The sequence below is a fragment of the Megalobrama amblycephala genome, linkage group LG8 (assembly GCF_018812025.1).
Source record: "Megalobrama amblycephala isolate DHTTF-2021 linkage group LG8, ASM1881202v1, whole genome shotgun sequence".
In the NCBI taxonomy this organism is placed as follows: domain Eukaryota; kingdom Metazoa; phylum Chordata; class Actinopteri; order Cypriniformes; family Xenocyprididae; genus Megalobrama; species Megalobrama amblycephala.
The window spans coordinates 10,489,701-10,505,617 of NC_063051.1; the positions used below are offsets into that span (position 1 = coordinate 10,489,701).

The 15,917-nt window shown below is 34.2% G+C and overlaps 2 protein-coding genes across 9 annotated transcripts; one reads left to right on the forward strand and one right to left on the reverse strand.

The window, feature by feature from the left end:
* Window positions 1-523: 523 nt before the first annotated feature.
* Window positions 524-10,234, reverse strand: tusc2a (tumor suppressor 2, mitochondrial calcium regulator a). Of its 2 annotated transcripts, none has more exons than XM_048199184.1 (4): window positions 10,119-10,234; window positions 8,357-8,568; window positions 1,784-1,904; window positions 524-1,053 (listed from the first exon to the last, which is right to left on the reverse strand). In XM_048199184.1, exons 2-4 carry the CDS (start codon window positions 8,503-8,505, stop codon window positions 988-990), a joined length of 336 nt encoding a protein of 111 aa, XP_048055141.1. In that variant the 5' UTR covers window positions 8,506-8,568; window positions 10,119-10,234; the 3' UTR covers window positions 524-987. The 2 variants fall into 2 exon arrangements, with proteins under 2 accessions (XP_048055141.1, XP_048055140.1); XM_048199183.1 differs by lacking the exon at window positions 10,119-10,234 and adding an exon at window positions 9,947-10,105.
* On the forward strand, window positions 10,152-15,714 carry hmga1b (high mobility group AT-hook 1b). Of its 7 annotated transcripts, XR_007186115.1 has the most exons (6): window positions 10,972-11,381; window positions 11,861-11,968; window positions 12,181-12,258; window positions 12,788-12,835; window positions 14,698-14,866; window positions 15,309-15,714. XR_007186115.1 is itself a non-coding variant. In XM_048199188.1 (5 exons), exons 2-5 carry the CDS (start codon window positions 11,870-11,872, stop codon window positions 14,758-14,760), a joined length of 288 nt encoding a protein of 95 aa, XP_048055145.1. In that variant the 5' UTR covers window positions 10,152-10,234; window positions 11,861-11,869; the 3' UTR covers window positions 14,761-15,714. The 7 variants fall into 7 exon arrangements, 6 of the variants coding, with proteins under 6 accessions (XP_048055145.1, XP_048055148.1, XP_048055142.1 ...); XM_048199188.1 differs by lacking the exon at window positions 10,972-11,381 and adding an exon at window positions 10,152-10,234 and having other exon boundaries at window positions 14,698-15,714; XM_048199191.1 differs by lacking the exon at window positions 10,972-11,381 and adding an exon at window positions 10,166-10,234 and having other exon boundaries at window positions 11,861-11,959; window positions 14,698-15,714.
* Window positions 15,715-15,917: the final 203 nt, after the last annotated feature.

The following is a 15,917-nucleotide window of genomic DNA, read 5'->3' on the forward strand; positions in this document are numbered from 1 at the left end:
ATTACTAAAACTAACTAAAATTAAAATGAAAACAGTATAAAAATAAAATCGAATTCAAAATATTAACAAAAATCAAAGAATATCAATTATACTACAATAACACTGGTCACAACATTATGATGTACAGTATGAAAAATTGATATTTTGAGAAGTTAAATTATATTATTAAATTATAAACAAATAACTGAATTAACAAACATTAACTGACTGTTGGCAAAGGTAATATAAATGTAAAAATATAGAAATTACCAACAAATATAGATATCCAATATCAGTGGATTAAATTTTTGTTTTAAAAATTGAAAAAATTGTAATATAATAAAACTGTACAACTCAATGTTTAAGTCTTCTTCTCAGTCTTTAATTTAGAAAGGTCTTTCCTTTTCAACATTACATCTTTCCTCATTGAATATTTTGTTTCACTTAGAGATTGTGTAACATAATGGATGTAAAACGGACTGTGCCTGGCATTTCATGATATTATAAACATTTACATTGAGTTACATGAATAATTACCACCATGTAATCTGCTAAACCATTTTATTCAAATATATTAACTCATAATTTACTGTACAATAAACGATTACAAGTGCAGATGTGGCTTGCAACCCAACAAACAAACAGAGTCAGACTTTGATACAACAGAATATCATAATATACAATAGAATGATAAACACGCACAATAACAAACACGTGATTTATGTACAATCCCTGCATTGTTCCTTACTTACACACTCTCATTGCACATGCGTTCCTTACTGTACATCACAGAAGACAGAGCGACGTACGTCTGCTGTCTATACACCAGAATGCTAATCAGGAAATATGATTCAACTTTTTGGTCAAAGCCAGCTGAAGGGCAAACGCCCTCCCTGTCGTAACAGAGAGCCATGTGGCGTCCTGACAGAGGAACAGCAAAGGTGGAAGGAAGTCGAGGGTGGCCGTGGCGCTCCTACAGCCGAGTCACTTCCTAAAGAGTCTGTTTGCTTATATTTCACACAGGATGACAGGGAAGTCCACGTGGATTCGTGGGTGATCCAAATGAACGATTCCCTGTAAGCATGAAATATGAAAAAAGGCTTTTAATATGAAATATTGAGCTATAAAATTAAATTATGTGATTTAAGCTAAACAAAATATTTAGATAAAACACCAAGAATGAATAAATAAATAAAAGGGTAGCTTAGATGTTTAGATAAGAGACCAGAAACAATCAAATGTCTTGTGGTCAATGTCTTTTAGCTTTGAGGCTAAATGTATTTTTTAGCAGTTACACATCCTTCTATTCTGGAAAAACAGACCAAATATATTTTACATTTATTCATTTAGCAGATGCTTAAATCGACTCACAAATGAGAATACAACAAGCCATTCATCTTAAGGAGGCAATAATAACATGAGAAGAGCTAGTAATACAAAGTTTCATACCCAGTCTAGAATAGTACAAGAACAGGGAGGGATTTAAGAAATGGAGAAAGAAGAGAAAGAACAGATGTTTCAAGAGATTTTTTTTTTTTTTTTTTTACAATAAATTATAAATATCTTATGGCACCGATTAGTTTTCCAGGCTGTGATGTAAATTAAAGTAATTTAAATAAGTTGCTTCTAACAAAGGATCTTTAATATTAATTTAACAGTTTAATTAGCATCATTAATAATTATTGTGTTTAAATGTATTTATATATAATATATAACCAATATAAATATATAATTGATTTATTGAGCTGATCCTGTCTATTTGCACTAATGTGTCCATGTATCTGACCGGATCAGTGTCTCTCACCTGAGGTATGAGGTTTTTCTGAATCCTTTTCAGCTTGGCTTTCTTTCTGCCATTCTTGGTCACCACAGTCTCCTCATAAAACTCATGAGCCAGATCTCCATCTTCATCAAAATACAAGGAGCTGCAATCACAAAGGGCAGTTGGGTGAATGTCACAATAACACATAAAATTTGCACAAAACTTGAAGTCTTCATTTATTAAAATTTAATATTTATTTATTTAGGATTGTGGCATTATGACAATTGTATGGAAGCTTGTTTCTGCCACTGAATAAAAAATAAAAAAGGTAATTGTGAGTTTTTAATCTCATAATTCTGACTCTTTTTTTCCACAATGGCAAGTTTATATCTCACAATTCTGAATTTATATCACACAAATGCAAGAAAAAATTCAGAATTGTGAGTAATAAACTATTGTAAGTTATTGCGAGTTAAAAAGATTTGAGACCCGAGGCCTTTCAGATTTGCGTGATATAAAGTCAGAATTGTATGATACAGTCAGAATTGCGAGTTATAAACTATTGCAAGTTATAGTCAGAAATTGCGAGTTATAAAGTCAGAATTGCGAGTTATAAAGTCAGAATTGCGAGATATAAAGTCAAAATTGCGAGTTATAAAGTCAGAATTGCGAGTTATAAACTATTGCAAGTTATAGTCAGGATTGCGAGATATAAAGTCAGAATTGCGAGTTATAAACTATTGCAAGTTATAGTCAGGATTGCGAGATATAAAGTCAGAATTGCGAGTTATAAACTATTGCAAGTTATAGTCAGGATTGCGAGATATAAAGTCAGAATTGCGAGATAAAGTCAGAATTGCGATATAAAGTGAGAATTTCGAGTTATAAAGTCAGAATTGCGAGATATAAAGTCAGAATTGTGAGTTATAAACTATTGCAAGTTATAGTCAGGATTGCGAGATATAAAGTCAGAATTGCGAGTTATAAACTATTGCAAGTTATAGTCAGGATTGCGAGTTATAAAGTCAGAATTGCGAGTTATAAACTATTGCAAGTTATAGTCAGGATTGCGAGATATAAAGTCAGATTTGCGAGTTATCGTCAGAATTGCGAGTTACAAAGTCAGAATTGCGAGATATAAAGTCAGAATTGCGAGATATAAAGTCAGAATTGCGAGATATAAAGTCAGAATTGCGCAATATAGTCAGATTTTCGAGTTATACTCAGAATTGTGAGTTATCGTCAGAATTGCGAGTTATAAAGTCAGAATTGCGAGATATAAAGTCAGAATTGCGAGATATAAAGTCAGAATTGCTCAATATAGTCAGATTTGCGAGTTATACTCAGAATTGTGAGTTATTGTCAGAATTGCGAGTTATAAAGTCAGAATTGTGAGATATAAAGTCAGAATTGCGAGATATAAAGTCAGAATTGCGCAATATAGTCAGATTTGCGAGTTATACTCAGAATTGTGAGTTATCGTCAGAATTGCAAGATATAAAGTCAGAATTGCGAGTTATAAAGTCAGAATTGCGAGTTATAAAGTCAGAATTGCGAAATATAAAGTCAGAATTGCGCAATATAGTCAGATTTGCGAGTTATACTCAGAATTGTGAGTTATCGTCAGAATTGCGAGATATAAAGTCAGAATTGCGAGTTATAAAGTCAGAATTGCGAGTTATAAAGTCAGAATTGCGCAATTGCGCAATAGTCAGATTTGCGAGTTATACTCAGAATTGTGAGTTATCGTCAGAATTGCGAGATATAAAGTCAGAATTGCGAGATATAAAGTCAGAATTGCGAGATATAAAGTCAGAATTGCGCAATATAGTCAGACTTGTGAGTTATAAAGTGAGTTATAAAGTGAGTTATAAATATAACTATAATTGTGAGTTATAAAGTCAGAATTGCGAGATATAAAGTCAGAATTGCGAGATATAAAGTCAGAATTGCGAGTTATAAACTATTGCAAGTTATAGTCAGGATTGCGAGTTATAAAGTCAGAATTGCGAGTTATAAACTATTGCAAGTTATAGTCAGGATTGCGAGATATAAAGTCAGATTTGCGAGTTATCGTCAGAATTGCGAGTTACAAAGTCAGAATTGCGAGATATAAAGTTAGAATTGCGAGATATAAAGTCAGAATTGCGCAATATAGTCAGATTTGCGAGTTATACTCAGAATTGTGAGTTATCGTCAGAATTGCGAGTTATTAAGTCAGAATTGCGAATATAGTCAGATTTGCGATTAACTCAGAATTGTGAGTTATCATCAGAATTGCGAATATAAAGTCAGAATTGCGAGTTATAAAGTCAGAATTGCGAAATATAAAGTCAGATTGCGCAATATAGTCAGATTTGCGAGTTATACTCAGAATTGTGAGTTATCGTCAGAATTGCGAGATATAAAGTCAGAATTGCGAGATATAAAGTCAGAATTGCGCAATATAGTCAGATTTGCGAGTTATACTCAGAATTGTGAGTTATCGTCAGAATTGCGAGATATAAAGTCAGAATTGCGAGTTATAAAGTCAGAATTGCGAGTTATAAAGCGAGATATAAAGTCAGAATTGCGAGATATAAAGTCAGAATTGCTCAATATAGTCAGATTTGCGAGTTATACTCAGAATTGTGAGTTATCGTCAGAATTGCGAGTTATAAAGTCAGAATTGTGAGATATAAAGTCAGAATTGCGAGATATAAAGTCAGAATTGCGCAATATAGTCAGATTTGCGAGTTATACTCAGAATTGTGAGTTATCGTCAGAATTGCGAGATATAAAGTCAGAATTGCGAGTTATAAAGTCAGAATTGCGAAATATAAAGTCAGAATTGCGCAATATAGTCAGATTTGCGAGTTATACTCAGAATTGTGAGTTATCGTCAGAATTGCGAGATATAAAGTCAGAATTGCGAGTTATAAAGTCAGAATTGCGAGTTATAAAGTCAGAATTGCGAGATATAAAGTCAGAATTGCGCAATTTAGTCAGATTTGCGAGTTATACTCAGAATTGTGAGTTATCGTCAGAATTGCGAGATATAAAGTCAGAATTGTGAGATATAAAGTCAGAATTGCGAGATATAAAGTCAGAATTGCGCAATATAGTCAGATTTGCGAGTTATAAAGTGAGTTATAAAGTGAGTTATAAATATAACTATAATTGTGAGTTATAAAGTCAGAATTGCGAGATATAAAGTCAGAATTGCGAGTTATAAACTATTGCAAGTTATAGTCAGGATTGCGAGTTATAAAGTCAGAATTGCGAGTTATAAACCATTGCAAGTTATAGTCAGGATTGCGAGATATAAAGTCAGATTTGCGAGTTATCGTCAGAATTGCGAGTTACAAAGTCAGAATTGCGAGATATAAAGTTAGAATTGCGAGATATAAAGTCAGAATTGCGCAATATAGTCAGATTTGCGAGTTATACTCAGAATTGTGAGTTATCGTCAGAATTGCGAGTTATAAAGTCAGAATTGCGCAATATAGTCAGATTTGCGAGTTATACTCAGAATTGTGAGTTATCGTCAGAATTGCGAGATATAAAGTCAGAATTGCGAGTTATAAAGTCAGAATTGCGAAATATAAAGTCAGAATTGCGCAATATAGTCAGATTTGCGAGTTATACTCAGAATTGTGAGTTATCGTCAGAATTGCGAGATATAAAGTCAGAATTGCGAGATATAGTCAGATTTGCGAGTTATACTCAGAATTGTGAGTTATCGTCAGAATTGCGAGATATAAAGTCAGAATTGCGAGTTATAAAGTCAGAATTGCGAGTTATAAAGTCAGAATTGCGAGATATAAAGTCAGAATTGCGCAATATAGTCAGATTTGCGAGTTATACTCAGAATTGTGAGTTATCGTCAGAATTGCGAGATATAAAGTCAGAATTGCGAGATATAAAGTCAGAATTGCGCAATATAGTCAGATTTGCGAGTTATAAAGTGAGTTATAAAGTGAGTTATAAATATAACTATAATTGTGAGTTATAAAGTCAGAATTGCGAGATATAAAGTCAGAATTGCGAGTTATACTCAGAATTGTGAGTTATCGTCAGAATTGCAAGATATAAAGTCAGATTTGCGAGTTATACTCAGAATTGAATTATCGTCAGAATTGCGAGATATAAAGTCAGAATTGCGAGTTATAAAGTCAGAATTGCGAGATATAAAGTCAGAATTGCGCAATATAGTCAGATTTGCGCAATATAGTCAGATTTGCGAGTTATACTCAGAATTGTGAGTTATCGTCAGAATTGTGAGTTACAAAGTCAGAATTGCGAGTTATAAAATCAGAATTGCAAGATATAAAGTCAGAATTGCGAGTTATAAAGTCAGAATTGTGAGTTATAAAGTCAGAATTGCAAGATATAAAGTCAGAATTGCGAGTTATAAAGTCAGAATTGCGAGATATAAAGTCAGAATTGCGAGATATAAAGTCAGAATTGCAAGATATAAAGTCAGAATTGCGCAAAATAGTCAGATTTGCGCAATATAGTCAGATTTGTGAGTTATACTCAGAATTGTGAGTTACAAAGTCAGAATTGCGAGTTATAAAATCAGAATTGCAAGATATAAAGTCAGAATTGCGAGTTATAAAGTCAGAATTGTGAGTTATAAAGTCAGAATTGCAAGATATAAAGTCAGAATTGCGAGTTATAAAGTCAGAATTGCGAGATATAAAGTCAGAATTGCGAGATATAAAGTCAGAATTGCAAGATATAAAGTCAGAATTGCGCAAAATAGTCAGATTTGCGCAATATAGTCAGATTTGCGAGTTATACTCAGAATTGTGAGTTATTGTCAGAATTGTGAGTTACAAAGTCAGAATTGCGAGTTATAAAGTCAGAATTGCAAGATATAAAGTCAGAATTGCGAGTTATAAAGTCAGAATTGCGAGATATAAAGTCAGAATTGCGAGATATAAAGTCAGAATTGCAAGATATAAAGTCAGAATTGCGAGTTATAAAGTCAGAATTGTGAGTTATAAAGTCCGAATTGCGAGATATAAAGTCAGAATTGCGAGATATAAAGTCAGAATTGCGAGATATAAAGTCAGATTTTCGAGTTATACTCAGAACTGTGAGTTATCATCAAAATTGGTGAGTTTTATAAAGTCAGAATTGCGGGATATAAACTAACAATTCAAATTTTATTTCTCACAATTGTGAGTTTATATCTCGCAATTCTGGCACTATAACTCACAATTGTGAGATCAATAAAGTCAGAATTGTGAAATAAAAAGGCAATTACCTTTTTTTATTTAGTGGCAGAAACAAGCTTCCATACAATTGAGTACACTTTCCCCCAAACTAGCCTACTGAAAAATTAAAGGTTCCTAATGTTGTATTGGAGTCTCCTAGAATAGGTTTACATGCATCCAAGGTCAAAAAACACTTTAATTTTATCATAATATACATTGCAGCATCAGCTCTTTTCTCACAGTGTCTGAAACAGTTTGATTATTCAGCCTTTCCAAGAGCCTCCTCTGCTCTGATTGGTCAACCACTTACAACCACTTACAGCATGTGTCGGAAACAAAACGCCCATTACAACTTTCTTTCAGATTTCCTTCAAAAGTTTCTTCTCTTGATTTTGGAGTGAAATATGACTTGAACACGGTATTATAATGAGAATCACCCAGTTAGTGACTAACATGGCCCAAAACATCAACAACTGACAAGACTAAACTAAATGGTGTTCAGAACTTGCAGGTTATTGACCTGGAGGATCACAGGTTGTCCTCACATTTTCTAGAACAATTTTAAAGACTTCACATTACTCTATACTAGGGCTGGATGATTAATCGAAAAGTAATCGAAACCGAAATTCAGAACCTCTAACCGACGTAATTTTCCCATGTCGGTTATTTCGGTTTTTTAATCCTTCCCCTTTAAAAACATAGCACGACTCTGCCCCGTCCAGTCAGTGGCATAAAAGCAAAACACGGAGGTGAACACCTAGTGATGGCGCGCGAGCGGTGAGCCTTGCGTCTTCCCTAAACTTTGTCAGTTGTATTTATTTTATGGTTTGGACATTCAAGCAATTAGACGATCGGATGTGTATTATAATATCGAGCTACCGCGTTCGCGCAGCTGCATTGTGGCATGAACATTCATACAAACAGTAGCTGCACAAAACGTGAAGATCGCGCGCACAGAGAGGAACGCAGATACTAGTTGTCAGCGCTGTCCTGTGATTTATCACTAAAATAGCTTAGAAACTCAACTTATTAAAGCATTTATTTTTCTACTTTTGAAGGAACTATTAACAACCCACAGCTTCACAATTAATAGAGAGACAGTATGACTAATTCACACGCAATTGCTCTCATTACACACTGGTACTGTGCTATCTGATTTACAACGAGCAGATAGTGACTAACTGCTGATAGTGAGCTATGTCAGATCTCTCTTTCAATAGGAAAAAATATAATAATAGTCAAGCATATTTACAGTAGCCTACAAACCTTGTCAGTGAACTATGAGGGCAAAAAAAAAAAAAAAAACAGAAACAAAATAATCGTTCATTAATCGTAATCGAGGTAAAATGTTCAGTTAGTTCAGTTTTAGGCCATAATCGTCCAGCCCTACTCTATACAACACAATGTTTACCTTCTCCTTGTGAAGACAAATGGTGTCGCATTCTTGGAGCCTCGGAGACGCGCTAAACACTGTTCACTGACCTCACCGGGAGCTTCTCCTCCAGCTCCAGAGCTGGTAAAAGGCCAGACTCCTTTAGTTTTGGATCCGCTGCCTCCCATTTTTATTGATGATGCATTATTTTAGAGGAGGTGGACCGGCCAGCAGATCATCTCAGTTCAGTACTGAAAAACAGAGAGCATGTTACAGACTTCTGCCATAAAGGCAAAGTCATATGGCAATGTAACTGGGCATGTGTGGCTTGTGGTGTGGCTTCAAAGCACTGCTGTGGCTGCGCTAGCTCTGTGAAACTGTGGTGAGGTCTTTTTATAGTCTGTAATACCTGGAGGCAAGGTCCAAAATGAACACTCGTCAAGTACTAAATGAAAGTAAAAACTGGTTTTGATGAATGGACACTTTTATAGGCAATGCAGCATACCACCTGATCTGTCTAGCTATATTTATTCTGGCGAAAAATACATAAATAAACAAAGAAATAATAATATTTTATAGGGTCATTCTGTGTCAACTCAACCAGAGGTCCTCCCCTTTTGTTAATATTTTTTCTGAAGAAAGACTACCATAAATAGTGATGAAAGACAAAATATTAAATGACGACATGGATGAATATTTACTGAGAAATCCACTGTTTTGTAGAGTGGGGTCAAAATTACAATTTCCACCTAAAATTTAAACCAAATTACAGTGGGGAGTAAATGACTTTAGAAAGGCATATAATGCAACAAAGATTCCTAAAGACAACAGATTTTACTAAAAGGCCTACCAATCTCCATGTAAAAATTAAATAATGATGTTGCCATCTCAAAATTTCAGATGAAAATTGTCATTTGACCCCCCTCTACAAAATAGTGGATTAATCAGTAAATATTTATGGCATTTAATATTTTGGCTTTTAATAAATAGGCCTATTAATGTTTGTCTTTCTTCAGAAAACACTACTAACAAAATAAAAAATTTTGCCAGGGATGTTTCCAAAATCTGGGTGATTTCACAGAATAACCCTAGAATTATAATAACAACAAATGAACAGAAAAAGTTTCTTTTTTTTTTTTTTTTTTGCTGCCTTGCCAGCTGAATATTCTGTGTCAAAAATAATTATAGTGATCATAAAGAAGCAGAATATATATATATATATATATATACACACACACGTTATTGTACATTACATTTAGTGAAATTATATATATATATATATTAGCCTATATATACACACACACACATACATTCTGATATTTTACAAAATGCAACATTCTGTTTATTTCACTAAATGTAATGAACACTTCATGTTAAAACAGCTTGTCAAATTAATAATGAACTTCTCCAAATGTGTTATGGTTTATAAGCTTAAGATCCAGATCTGATGGTGTAAACTGTAATCCCAGTCTGTTAAAGCTGTAATCCCAGTTAGTTAGCATGCTAGCTGCTTATACCTGAAGAGCGTCACATGAACCAAATTATACACACAACTAAACGCTATTTTACAGGTCTCTGAAATTAATCAGTAAATTAACGTGTTTTTTCTCAAAAATGTCATTGACTCACCCTAATAAAGCTGAACGTTAAAGAGTTGTTTGCGATGTAAACAAGACATAAGCCACTGACAGCGATTCAACACTCAAGAAACGCGACTATCACGCATTTCAGTTCATCAGGTTCGTTTTGTTTTCATACCAGAAAACATTCAAACAAAGGACAATATGAAATGCATACATACAGATAATGTAAATCTCATTGTTTTGGTTCTTCTAGCCTGCTGTCTCCAAGCCCAATGACGTGATTTGGCGACGTCACAATTACGCGCCGAGTTTCTGAAAGGAACCAACATTTTCTGTAAGGGTTGTTTTAATATAATTTATTTATTGGATCTATCTATTTCATTATTTGTTTATGTATTGTGAAGCGATTTGTATTATATTATATTATATTATATTATATTATATTATATTAAGAAGGTATAGGATTTAGGCTATTTATTTTCTGTAATCTATCTATCTATCTATCTATCTATCTATCTATCTATCTATCTATCTATCTATCTATCTATCTATCTATCTATCATATGTCTATATCTATTTAATTATTTGTTTATGTATTGCGAAGCTATCTGTATTATATTATATTATATTATATTATATTATATTATATTATATTATATATATACGATTTAGGCTATTTATTTTCTGTAATCTATCTATCTATCTATCTATCTATCTATCTATCTATCTATCAATCAATCAATCTATCTATCTATCTATCAATCTGTCTATCTATCTATGTATCTCTATCTATCTATCTATCTACCTATCTGTCTATATCTATTTAATAATTTGTTTATGTATTGTGAAGCTATCTGTATTATATTATATTATATAAAGAAGGTATACGATTTAGGCTATCTATCTATCTATCTATCTATCTATCTATCTATCTATCTATCTATCTATCTATCTATCTATCTATCTATCTATCTATCTATCTATCTATCTATCTATCTATCTAATCTCTTATGCCTGTATATTATTTATTTTATTTGAAGCTATTTTCATATTATCATTTTTAAAGAAGCTTGAAGACATATTTTCGCCTTTTTTATTTTTTTCTTGAAGTTCATTTGTAGTTGGCGCCAGTAATCTGTCCCAGCTACTATATGCAGCATATGGCCCGTGAGATCCGCCTCTCTTCCCATCAACCTGCGGCTCATCCTGCTTTTCCATTGGCCTTTTATTCCAGTGACAGCCTGCTATTCCTGAACTCGCTTTAATCGCATCTATTCCGTGTATCCCTCGATACGATCGGAACCGACAGAGTTAATTTCGCTGTTTTCCACCCGCAGACGTGTATTTGCCTTGGAATTAGACTGTGGTTTATTGGTAGACGGTCGCTTGCGCTCTAATTCAATCAGCAGACATCGTGCGGGAGGTGGGGCCACCGAACAGAACAGCGCGCGCACCACACCATTATTTTCCTGTAAGTGCATGTAAGTCAATGTTTCGTTCTGTCTTAAATGGTTGCACGAGGGCTGTAATGCTCATTTGCACGTCCGTCTCCAAGTGCAGCGCGCGCTATATGGCTTCCATACAGATTTATCGTTGCATAACCTATTGAGCGCCTCGCCTGTGCATCAACAGTTATTTACCAAAGGGTTTTAGACGTGAATGTGATTATTAAACTTTATGAGAGTGATTGTGCATTTTTAGGTTTGGGATCCCAGAGACCCTCAGTGCTGTATGCGTAACAATGATCTTCCCTTTAAACTTAACTCATTGCATCAGTCATTGCATTGCTTCTGTTTTACCTGATTATAAAGCAGGTTATCAGGGTGACATCAGCTAATGCATTCGATGCAACCTCTATTTAAGTCATATTAATAGGTCATCAGCATTAGGCTATGAGCTCAAATTGAATTTCCATGTATAGAATCAGCTGTTTAATTAATTTAATTTGTATTTTAAACAGCATAGAAACATGAGCGATTCAGAGAAACAAACTGTCTCCCTCAAAGACAAGGATGGAGTGGAGAAAAGGGGACGAGGAAGACCAAGGAAGCATCCACAGGTATATAAAGTAATACTGCATTATTAATAATCAATTATTTTTGATTAGTCAGTATTAAAGCACTTTACTTTCTGAGTGAAAAGGAAAAAAATTGCATGTATGTTTATATAAATACCTCAAATTTTAATAATGCATCCTCAGATTTAGTAACATTGTAGTCTTTTGTATTTGGGGAGCTTCTTAATAAACATGTTTTTTTGTTTGTTTTTTGTTTTTTACAGGAATCAAGCGGGTCACCGACTGCAAAAAGACCAAGAGGACGGCCAAAAGGTAGCAAAAACAAAGGCCCATCCAAGAGAGTAAGCATTCTTCTTTTTAATTAACTCACACTATGATTAATAAGTCTCTTTGTGTGATTATGGCATAACCGTTTGTATAGATATAAATATAGACACTATTTTTCTCACTATTGCAGAGTAGTACAACACAGCTGTCTCCGGTTTGCAAACACACAGAGACATATGCATTATTAATTCTGAAGAGTGTTTGCAGGTTTTTCATTGACGGCTCATCCGCCGACCAAATGCAGGTGACCTGCTGTTAGCCACTTAGCCCTGAGCAATGCACGGTCAGCTCCCTCCTCAAGAGTCCTCAATGAACTCAATGCCCCCTCCATCTGTTGTCATGTGCAGAAAGAGGCTCCCTCTACTGGTGCACTTGTGATGCATTGCTATTGGCCTGTGAACATGCATTGGAAATAAATAAATAAATAAATAAAAGCACCCTGGTTTTATCCAGTGGTTTAGGCCTGGGAGGGATGATTGCATATAACTAACATATTTTTTGACACTTGAATAATTGTTATGAATTTAATTTTCTGTTCAATAGAAATCATCGGCTTCTGGCACCAAACCGAGGGGAAAGCCTAAGAAAGAGGTACATCTTAAAAAAATAGTTGAATATTCTGTCATTATTTACTCATTTCTTTCTTCTGTGTAACACTAATGTAGACATTTTAAAAGTCAGCATGAAACAGAAGTTGAGATAGTCTTTTCTTTATTATTGCTACGTATATCCAAGTGAAACAGCTTCTCAAACAAGAACATATGTAGGGCGGGGCTTGAATTTGACTATGGGGAATTGATTGGATGGTTATGGTTTGCTATCGGATGATCTCATGTGAGTGACAGGTGGCCCCGCCCTCGCACCAATAAACACATCATCAGAGAACAGAATAGATGACACTGCAAGAGGGAAGGGAAGATCATTTTATTAAAGATTACAAGGCACATGAATTTAACCCCTTAAGTGTCACCAACGCTATCTCACGACCAATTTGTATGTATTTTACAAGGTGGCTAATTCTTACAAATTCGTATGACCTCACTCGTACAAATTCATACGATTCGTCTAAACCCCAGTGACGGGTAGGTTTAGGGGCGGGGTTAAGGGTAGGTCATTCGTACGAATTCATACGAATTTGGCTACTCGTAAAATACGTACGATTTAGCAAAAAATGTAGGAACTCATATGAATGAGGTCGTAAGAATTTGTACGGATTAACCACCTCGCAAAATATGTATGAATTGCCGTGAGATCGGGTTGGTGTCACCGGCCCACCGGTGGGACGCTTGGCGCTCTTTTTATTTATTGCCTTTTTTCCGTATCACATATTTTTACTCATATCATTTGAAAGCATCCAAACTGAAAACCATTTTGAAATCGGATTTTGCGTTACCATGGAAAAAGTACTTTAATTTCTTTTAGCAAGCTCCTCCCCTAGTGGGTGGTGTCAGGTTTCATATTACAATATTTATTTTAGCTACTTTATAGTCAAAACCTTTTCTAATCTTGGCAAAACACATATGGTCGGAAAGGTCTGAGTCTCACGGTTCCCAACTGTTTTGTTGGAGAATGCATAAAAATTTAAATTGAATGTCGGTTACGCCTGGTGGCTATTTTTGGTACAGCGCCTAAACAAAATCTCATAGGAGCTTCAATTTTTGGTTAGACATTTGATAGCAATTTTAGAGTAAAATATACTTGATAAAATATACATTTTATATAATACATTTTATATAATACAGTACATTTGATTTACAGAAAATATAAACTTCCATAACTTTTTCATACTTTAATTTTTTCAAGCAATTCTTCAGCAATAATCTGCTGGGTATCTTCTTTAAAACAAGACCAAACTTAGGTCTGTACTCCAAAGCATTCTTGAATTATAATAATTTAAGATTGGCTAGTGCATTTTCATGTATATTCTCAAAAATGTGGGTGACAGTTAAACAATGATGCTCACAGAGAAATAATTTATAATAAATACTGCAATATTCTATAAAAAAAACAAAAACAAGAATTGTCCATTTTGATTTCATGGTGACTTTAAAAAATGTTTTTGCGGCATATAGTGTCTATGACCCGAAAAATACTTTATGAAAGTACGCAGATGTGAACGTTCGACTAATGCATTAGAAGCACAAGGTCCTGTTGAATATATTTCACATGCATTTTTGCAGCATCAATATTTGCACAACATCCATGGACAAAAGAATATCATAACAGCATGAGAATAAATGAGTCATTTTATTTCTGGGTGAACTGCCGCTTTAAATTTTGAATTTCAACTTGCACAGCAGTGACACCATCCTGCATGATTTTAAAGGTCAAACTATCTTACTAAACCTATTTAAAATGGAGGTTCAATGCAAATGTCAAATATAACATGCAGCAAAAGAGAAGCTTTGCTTCCATGCATTTTATCCCCAAATGTTTGATTCTGTTCCAAACAGGAAAAGGAAAAACCTCATGACTCATCTGAGGATGCTGAAGAGGATGACGAGGAGGAGCAGTAACAATCTAACCGGAGCACTACCTCATACTCAACCAAACAAGCCGACTGGTCTCCAACCTGGAATGTCAATCAACTCTTTCTACAACCACAAAAGGACAGTAATAGATGTAATATTCTGCATTAATATTACATAAGGAGTTTTAAGTCATTAGATCAAATATATGTAGAAACCAGAATCACACTGCATACAAATATGTCATGTGTTTCCAGCTATTTTTACTATATATATATATATATTATTGAACTGAGGTGCTTTTCTACGTAAGATTTGTTTGTAGGTTTGTTTAGTAACGTTTGTGTCCAAGTTGTAGACTAGATTTAGATTTAACTATAATTTAACTGTGTAACATCATGTGCTCGATAGTTCTCTTAGAATGCATTCATTCTGAATGTAGCCGTTTACAGCTTACCTAGCTTTTTGTTAGTGTATATTCCAGTGAACATTTGTTTTAAGGCTGGTTCTTATATTTTGTAATCAAATATGAGTTACCCAGGCCAGGTGTTGAGGGAGCACATTATTTTAGCTTATAATGTGATGTTTTCCACTAGAATCCCCAGGAATCAGCATTGAGGATAATAACAAAGGTTTGTATTTGGATGTATATTTCTGCATTTGTCACTATAGAAGTTTACGGAAGCATTAATCAGTTTTAAAGCCATCACTGACACCGACCTTGCGGGTACAAATCGCACTTTTAAAATGATTCGCAGAAAACAGACGTCTTTGCTGGTTTATTACTGTGCTAAATTACATTCCTGCTAAAAAGATTTGTGTTTTTGAACTACATGATGACATTTATTGTACTAATCCCGTATTTGACACATCTTAAATGGTTAAAAAGGATAAAAACTTCATGGTAAAGAAAGAAATTACACATCAAACTAAATAATTCCCTAAAACGCTTTGCTTATAGAAGTGGTTCTCAGGTGGTTTTGTTTCAGGACGCCATCAAGTGCTGACTCAAGGTACTAAAAAGTAAATAAAAATGTCCTTCAAGGATTAGTTCACTTCAGAATTAAAATTTCCTGATAATTTACTCACCCCAATGTCATCCATGATGTGCATGTGTTTCTTCAGTCAAAAAGAAATGAAGGTTTTTGATGAAAACATTCCAGGATTTTTCTCCATATAGTGAACTTCACTGGGGTTCAACGGGT